General features: G+C 38.6%; 1 protein-coding gene across 1 annotated transcript; it reads left to right on the forward strand.

Annotated features, from left to right (window-relative positions):
• Positions 1–874: 874 nt before the first annotated feature.
• Positions 875–3868, forward strand: LOC108601374 (putative odorant receptor 98b). Its single transcript, XM_017989274.1, has 4 exons — positions 875–1187; positions 2885–3071; positions 3133–3742; positions 3818–3868. The coding sequence occupies exons 1-4, from the start codon at positions 875–877 to the stop codon at positions 3866–3868; spliced, it is 1161 nt and encodes a 386-aa protein (XP_017844763.1).
• Positions 3869–9118: the final 5250 nt, after the last annotated feature.

Raw genomic sequence — 9118 nt, forward strand, 5'->3', positions numbered from 1 at the left:
ACACACATACATATAAAGCGAGATTATCAGCAGCAGCAGCAAAGTTTGCACATTTGAATTGTTACAAAAGATTTGTTTAGTTTTTGGCAGAAATGTTGCCAAATATTTGCCTTGGCATGTGCACATGCTACACAAACAAAAGCAACATATATATACCTATATATGTGTGTGATTCTAAATGAAATGCAGAGCTGCAAACATGCAGCTTAGCTGACACAGCATGAGAGTTGACAAGTTCCTTGGGTCATGGCAATGTTGCTCTCGATGCAAAACAAAATTGGATTTGCTTTTAATTGTTTTTAATTAAGTATAATTTATTGCGCAAACAACAGTAAGCAGCAGCCTCAGCAGCAACAAAAGCACAATTTTCAACTCATTGCTGCCAATTGTTGTTTACAGTCTAAGGACTTATGCATTGCTTAGTCATTTGCCAACCAAAAAATAAAGCTGCATTTGCATTTTAATGAAATCAACAACAGATTTCGTCTATATATATATATATTGGAAAACCACTTCAAAGCTGCATTAACATATAGCGCATTGTTATTAAACATTATTATTATTATGCCATTTAAAGTTGATTGTGCAGCAAATTAAGAGATCAAGCGCTCAAGTTTATATGGCAAATGGTTTTTTGCGTTTGCTTTAATTAAACTACAAATTATAGGCTGTTAAATTATTCTAAATGTTGTGCGCCTGGCATTTTATATTGATTATCGATTAATTTCTAATTTATGCCGCCTACGCTTTTGCCTTGTCTTTGGCTTTGTCTTTGTCTGTGGGCGTGGCCTTGCAACTGCCACTTGCCTTGTCGCATTAGCTGTCTATAAAAGCAAGCCGCAGTGTGTGGCGCGCATCAATCAAAGTTTGCAACATGCTGACGAACAAGTTTCTTAAGCTACAAAGCTGCCTTTTTCGCTTGCTGGGATTTGAACTATTAGCAAAGAGTTGCAGCTGCAGCTGGCAGCAACCGCATCGAACTTTCGCCAGTCTGCTCGCCGTGTTGAGCTTTCTGCCATTAACTGTTTGCTTTGGACTGCGTCATATACAAAACTTGAACAATTTAACCGATGCGCTCTGCTCTCTGCTAATTGATGTGCTGGCTGTGTTCAAGCTCGGTTTGTTAATCTGCCGACATAAGGATATTATGCAACTGTTGCATAGCTTGCAGCAGCTTCTGCATGAAGGTAAGTATGCTCTTTGCTTGTTTGGTTGGTTGGTTGGTTGCATGCAATAAAGCTACGCGGAGTTTATATTTAAAGCTGCTTATGCTGCTGATGAAAATTTCCATTACTTTCACACAGTGAGTGTGAAATTAAATCAAATTGATTTAAACTGTAGACAAAAGCATTTGTTGAATGTACAAAGAATCGTATGAAATAGTCGTATACTTAATATTCGTTTCAGTTTGCGTTCATGCAACAATTAACAATCAGTTAAGGCACTTCCAAAGTATCAAAAGTAATATGTTTGGTTATTTCGTTGGCAATCAAATTAAAAAAAGCATCTGGTTTGAGTTTCTCTATTCTTATTCTATCAAAAATCTAAGCGACACAGCAAAAGCAAAAACTGTATTCACTTCTAAGCCATGCACGACCAACTGATTACTCTATTATGTTATAGAATGCAGGTGCAAACTACACATCCGTTTACTTTGAACGTCGTCTGATAACTGACGAGCACTACTCAAGGCTCTGCTTTGCTGCTCTGCTCTAATATGCATCCGATCACTTTGGACGTCGCCCGACAACTGACGGGCGTTCCGTTGCTGATTTGCTCTCGTTTGTGACCGACCACTGATCAATATCGCTTCAAAAAGCGAGAAATGGAAATTTTCTCTAAATTTGTATTCGACTTGCATGCGATTGGTTGACGGACAGAGAGCGAGGTCTCTAGCTCAGTCAGGCTCGTGTAAAATGCAGGATCGGCCTGGGCTACACGTCCATTCACTTTGAGCGTCGCCTAATAACTGACGGGCACTTTGGCAGGCTCTCCCTTGCTGCTTTGCTCTTGTGTGAGATCGATCGCTCGTCAATGTCGCTTATAAAGGCGAGACTTGCATGGAAATGTTCTCTCGGTTTTTGCTTGTCTTGTATTAGGTGAGCGAATGATTGACTTAGAGTGAGCGAGGTAGAGAGTTCGGCTCGACTAAAATGCAGGAGTCGCCTGGACTACATGTCCGATCAATTTAAACTTTGACTGATAACTGATGGGCGTTGCTCATGGCTCGCTTTTGCTGCTCTGCTCTCGTGTGTGTCCGATCAGCTTGGACTGGTAACTGACGAGCACTGATTGACTCTCCCTTGCTGCTTTGCTCTCGTGTGCGACCAATCGCTGATATTAAAGCGAGAGGCGCATGGAGAGTCGGAGAGTGAGCGAGGTAGAGAGTCAGGCTCGACTAATAACTTAACTTAACTTAACTTAACTAATAACTTAGTGGAACATTTGACGGAGCATAACTAAAGTAGAGAGTCAGATTCGTTAGTCTAATAACTAATTTAGCTACTTAAACAAATTACTTAAACTTTACTTTTACTTTTTAGATAGCTGAATTAATTCTCAATATTTATTTAAATAATTTTATTTAAATAGTTGGCGTATACTTAATATTTGTTCAAGTCTACTGCAATGAAACAAATGCCAATCAGCTTATGATTTATAAGTTAGTCTTCTTAATAGCTTCTTCCACCGAAATGAGTATAAGTATTCTAGTAATGCCATTAAGATTTCTGCAATGAATTTGCAGCTTAAAAGTTCGTTAGGCAGCTAATTTGCTCAATGTGAGTTCTAGGAAAACTCTAAACGCTTCTTATGTGAAGTAAAATTTATTGCATGCATTCAACCAATTTTGTTGTAGTATTATTAACTAAAGTTCTTTGCTTAGAGTGTCGTCAAGGGGCCGCTGCAGCGATCATAGCGCAGCAAAATAAACGTGAGCAGTTCATTAGTGGGCTATACAAAAATATTTTCATAGTTTCGGCCGCCTCGGCGTGCCTGATGCCGCTGCTGCGCATGTTGTACATCTTTTACCGTTACGGGCAAGTTGAGCCCGCGCTGCCATTTCCCAGCGTGTAAGTGTTTGGCTTGCTGAAGTTTCGAGTCACAAAACTTCTGCTCATGTGTGCTTTGCAGTTATCCCTGGCACAATCGGCATTTGCTCAACTATTCGGTGTCCTATGCGTGGAATGTCTGCGCCGCGGCGGCCGTGCTGCTGCCCACTGTCTGCGTCGACACGCTGTACTGCGCATTGACGCACAACCTTTGCGCTTTGTTTCAAATAGCGCAGCATAAATTCAAGCACGCAACCGTTGCGGACTACAACGCCCAACGAGGGGTGGGGCAGCTGGACTTGCTGACGCTTTATCAGCGCACTTTGGACTTGACGGGCACATTGAACGCTTGTTTTCGTCTGCTGGTTACGGTGCAGTTTCTGATTGCCTCGCTGCATCTGTGCGTGCTCAGCTATCAGATGGCCACAAATCTGCTGCAGCCCGATGTGCTCTTCTTTTTTGCATTCACGTGTTCGATTCTGGCTCAGGTCTATCTCTACTGCTACTGCGGCGAGTGCGTCAAAGATGAGAGCATGCGAATTACCGCGGCCATTTATGAGTGTTCCTGGCTGGAAATGACTTGCCAGCTACCGGGCTTATCGCAAACGCTGCAGCTCTCGATGCTGCGTGCCCAGCGTGCCAGTTGCATACGCGGCTATTTTCTCGAGGCCAATAGGATAACTTTTGTGAAGGTAAGTGCCACAGACAGACGGACGGACAGACAGACAGAGGGACCAAGTCATATTTTGACTCATTTCTGTTTGCAGATTGTAAAAACTGCCATGTCGTATGTCACGCTACTGCGTTCAATGTCATAAAAGAAAAGAGTGCGAGTCAATTGCTGTTCAATATTGTCTTTATAGCGAAGTGCCAAGCTGGTTTGAAAGCTAAAGCGTATATATAAATTTAACGCTTGAAGTACAGAAACATTCGGCATCTATAAAATCTAGAGCCAAGGACCCTGTTATCAAAATTCAATGGCAAATGCTAAGCTTAAGACTTAAGCGACACAACAGTAAGACAATAAATATATTAAAATCAATATATGTTAAGCTTATTCAATTAAGTTTGATTTTAATGCCGTTTGAACAGCGCATAATATCGAAGATTTTGCATATATATCACATATAATGACACAGCTTGCAACTTGTAGTAAAGCTGCTATATAAATTTGGCATCTAAAGCCAAAGAGCAGCTTTAAAGAATTAGTTTTATTTATTACAAACAGTAAACTTCAGTCAATTAACTAGATCAATCCATAAATGTGAGGCCTAACCAAATAAATTTAATTTTAATAACGAAATTTATTTATTTATTTACTTTAATTGTAGCCTAGAATTAAATGCTATGATACAATTGGTATAGCCAGAGCAACAAAGGACTTCAGGCTTAATGACGAAATAAATGAATGAAGATTCTCAAGATATTTATGTAGCTTTATAAATTACAAATATTGCTTATAAAATAAATGTGCGTACAAACTAATTCAAATTAAATCTAAATCAAGTAAGTTTCAGAGTTTTTATGCTTATATAAACTTTTTAAATGTAAATAGCAATGCTCAAGCTGAGCTTCAGACTTTGACTTTCAACTTGCAATGCTGATGCTTAGCTCTTATTTTTTTCATGCTTAGCCTTAGACTTGCCTTTTGGAGACCCAGGCTAAGACATTCCAACCACTACCCCCTTTCCCTAAATGTAATATGAATCGTCAAAATAAAGTGTATCTCCTAGGCTAAGTTATACCAGAAAATTTAATGATTGTCCCTGAAGGAACAGATTTTAAATAAACACTTAAAAAAAAAACCTGCTACTGTTAAGTTAACGTTTAATAAAGTCACTTTACGAGCATCAATATTTTAGTTTCATATTGTGCTGTGCTGTAATTAAAATTATATGCTGAAGCTTTTTCAGTAAATAAGCAAATCGAGAGCAGCAATTAAGCTTAGAGCATTACACACAACTCAGCTGCGCTTATGCATTTCCTGGAATTCTTATGCAGGCAGCTTGCTTTTGATTACAGCGCTTGCTTTAATTTGCTCTAGCTGATTATGTGTTTGATAGCTTAAACTGCATTTAAGTTGCATGTTGTGTTTAAGCCAGTTGCTAATTAAGCCATGTTAATTACCACAAATGTGCACGTATTGTAAAATCAACGTTGTGCTCTGTTAATGCCTCATGCATTATTATGAGTCAATTACTCACTGGGCCTTTTTTTTTGTAAGTCTGCACGTATACGTAATATTTGTAAGCTGTGGTTGCTACGGCTCGCTGGCTGTAACATGCAAGCGTCTAACAAAAATAAATATTTGCCAAAGCTGCTCATAAATTTATACACAAAATATAGCGAGGGCTGCACACTCAATTCAATGCTAAACTTTTGCACCAATACATGTGTATTTTTAGTGTGGCAAGCGCCGCGCGTTGCAGACAAACAAAATCAGCAAAGACAGTCAACACTTTTGTGACCAGCAGCAGCAGCAGCAGCGCAAGTGTCGAAAAATATACCCCAAAGGGCCATTGGCTGGCTTCAGTCTCTATCTTGTTGCTCTCTATCTCTATCGAGCTGCCACTTGACTATTGCTAGAAATGTGTCTTGTGTTGTGGCCCATTGAGTCAAATAGTTTTGCTTTAGTTCAATAATAATGCCATTGCAAGTAAGGCTAAGAGACACGCCCTCCCGCCGCACACAACTTTGGCATTGAGTCTACATATTTGTGGGCGTTGATAATACATATTATATTCAATTGATGCTTGTCGTGCTGAAATGCCATAATAAATTCAATTGTGTCTGAGTGTCGTGCTTCGCTCTCTCTTTATTTGTGTGCGTGTGGCCTTAAGACGTTTCGTTTATTGTTTGCTTGTTGGCCAAGTTTGTCATTATGTTGGCCTTTGCTGTTCGGCTGGCGTTTAGCGTTAAATTGTTCTTTTTAATTTTGGCAATTAATTCAATGCAATCAATGAGCCCAGCTCACTTCCGACCCAACCTAATTGTCTTGTTAAATTTGCAGCAATTTGTTTTGTAGCGTGTATTTAAATTTTATATAAATTAAGGCAAGCACTTGAGCTAACATGGAGACTTAATTTGCAGCAAACGTTTAGTTTGCCTAAGCAAACCCACAATTTATGCATTTGAATGCATCAATAGACAGGAAATAGTATGTTGTTGAGTATAAAAGTTGGCTCTATATTAAAGTTCACAGACACACAATGGAAAATACCTGGCCTAGATGCAAAAGTTCACACACAGAGCGAGAGAGAGAGAGAGCGAGTGAGCGCATGTGAAACTGTTATAAAGAGCTAACCGGATATTTTCGGAATTTTTAATTAATTCTGTTGCACATGCTTTGCTTGCAACACACACACACATACATACATATATCCTCAGCAGTCCGGCAATTGAGCCTGACTGGCTTTTGTTGTTGCTTCAACTGCAAGTTGCAGTTCAGTTCAGCTCAGCTGCTCAGTTCCTGTGTCCGCTGCTGACGTCAAAGCGTGTTCTGGGCTCTCAGCAACTGCAACAATTTTCGGCAATTGCTATGCGGCACCCAGTTACTTGGCCTCTCTCACTTCAGCTACAGCTTTCTATCTCTTGCTCTGGCGCTTTTGTTGTTGCTCATTCATTGTGCAAAGTTTGTATAAATTTTTGATTTCTTTACACAAAATGCTGTGCATGTCGCTCTTCCTATATAAAGCGCCGCGCCGCCCCACCCCGCTCACTGTCTGTTGTCCTGCTGTGCTTTTGCTGCTGCTGTTGCTTTACACAATGTTGTTGTTGCTGTTGTTGTTGTCGTCACACAACACAAATGCCATTGATTGAGTCACATCGCCTGGGCATATAAATCTCACTGGTGCTGGTGGCATGCCACGTTGCTGCTGCTGCTGCCTACCTTAAAGTTTTGCGCCGTGCTTGCGTCTTCTTCATCATTGGGCCCTCTGTCTGTGTCTGCGACGTTTGGCGTAACTTGCCCGATGATTTCGTTATTGTTCGATTGACAATAAAGAATCAACTGAAAGTTGCAAAAAGCACAAAATTTCATTGAACTTACACACACACACACAGCCAAAATGTTGGTGTTGGGTGTGGCGCATATAAAAAAAGAAACATACAATAGTTGTAAGCATATAAAAATAAGTCGCTGGGGCATTCGGGTACAAAAGCTACCAAATTTGTATGCAAAAATTGCAATACACGAATGCAGCTTAAATAAAATGCATTTCAATGATTGCATTTTGGATTAAAATAAAATAATAACAACAACAGCAGCAGCAACAGTCATGCTGTGAATTGCAGTAAAATACTTTTAAAAATTTGCACAATTTTCTGTCTGTTTCTTTCACTTGTTTTTTTTTTTTGTGCTGTTCTTTCGTTTATAGCTTTGTTGTGGCCTTTAAGTTTAATGAAGTGCAAACAAAAATATTTTCAATTAGAGCGAAAACAATGTACGTACAACTGAGCAAGGATGTCTGGCTTGTCTCTCTGCGTAAATACAAAGTCCAAATGATGCGTACATGCAACCAAACTGAGTGGCATGCAAATGCAACGTGCCACACGGCAATGCCACACACACTCACAGACATTCACATCGACAATGTGAAGTGCACTCAAACACGCCAACACAGCCAAGAGAACGAACGAACAGTTCCTGTCGGCTTTGCATTTGTTTTTACTGAGGCGAGCACCAGCCCCAGCCCCCAGCCCCGCCTCACTTTATTCACCATTTGTCTTATCTGCCAAACACTCGTTTGCCTAATCTGATGTGCACTTCTCACCTCTTTACGGTGTTGCAACAACAACAAGCAATCATCATAAGCATTAGCTATGCAAATTTGTTGCTACTTTTTGTTCACAACTCTACGGCAGCTCAACAAGTTTCTACTACAATCAATTTATGAAAGCTTCAAGTTTACATTTTTGCATTTCAATAATTTCCGCAAACAACAAACTATTTGCACAACTTTTGGTTATTGATAGCACTCAATTTTTAGTTGCCAAAGTTGCTTATTTATTATGATAAATACATATGCCATTGTGTGTATGTGTGTGTGTGTAAGACGCTTAGCGTTAAGTTTGCAATATAATAAATGCTTATGAATTTGTGAATTTGTGTGTCGTATAAAAAATACACCTTATAAGCTAAATGCCAGAAAAATAAAGTTGTTACGGCTGTAGACATAAACTTTGTTGTTTTTTTTTCTTGCGCCATATAAATTACAAGTGCGTGAGCTGTTGACATATAAATTTAATACAGCAACAGCAACAACAACAACAAGCGCAACAAATCAAAAGTCATTTTAAATGCGCACGTTGCTGCCGTAAAAAAACAACTCAGCAAATTTTACGTGCATGCAGATACATATATACATATATATATAAATTATATACACTTATTTATGTAATTTTATCGTCATCTTTTTTATTGAATGTTTAGCTGTCTTGAGTGCCTTTTGTGCCTTGAGTTTGGCTACTCGAGTGTTGAACACATTTGCAAGCTATAGCTATTAATATTAAATATATTTTAAGGAGCCTAAAGCACGCATTTAAAAGTGGGTTCAAGTTTTATAATAATATGCCGAGCTATTAAAAGATTTTATGCGCAAATGGTATGATATGTGATTGAGTTTTAATACATATTTATATATTGGAAGGATATTGGGGTGCATTGGTTTTGGCACATGGAATCTTCAAATCGTTTGGCTTAATTCAATTTGTTGATAAGTAAAGGATAAATATAGAAGCGATACAAAGAATATGATTAAGCAACAATCTTAATATGAATAGTTTTGTGTCCTACTTAAAAAAGAGTCAAAACTCAAGATTATGTTAAATATGGAAAAGATTATTTAATGCAGTAGACTTACCATAGAATTCGATTATTCGATTTCGCTTTGAGCTAGTTATGGAAATATGAAGACTTGTCCCAATAAAAATCTAGAAAATATTTAATACTTTATGTTTAGTGAAAAACCGAAAACTTTATTTATTTATTTATTAACTATGAACAGTCGACGATAAAAGAAAAAGATTACATAAAATATTTAAAATTAAATTTAAATGTATTGAAAATT

This window comes from Drosophila busckii, chromosome 3R (assembly GCF_011750605.1).
Source record: "Drosophila busckii strain San Diego stock center, stock number 13000-0081.31 chromosome 3R, ASM1175060v1, whole genome shotgun sequence".
In the NCBI taxonomy this organism is placed as follows: domain Eukaryota; kingdom Metazoa; phylum Arthropoda; class Insecta; order Diptera; family Drosophilidae; genus Drosophila; species Drosophila busckii.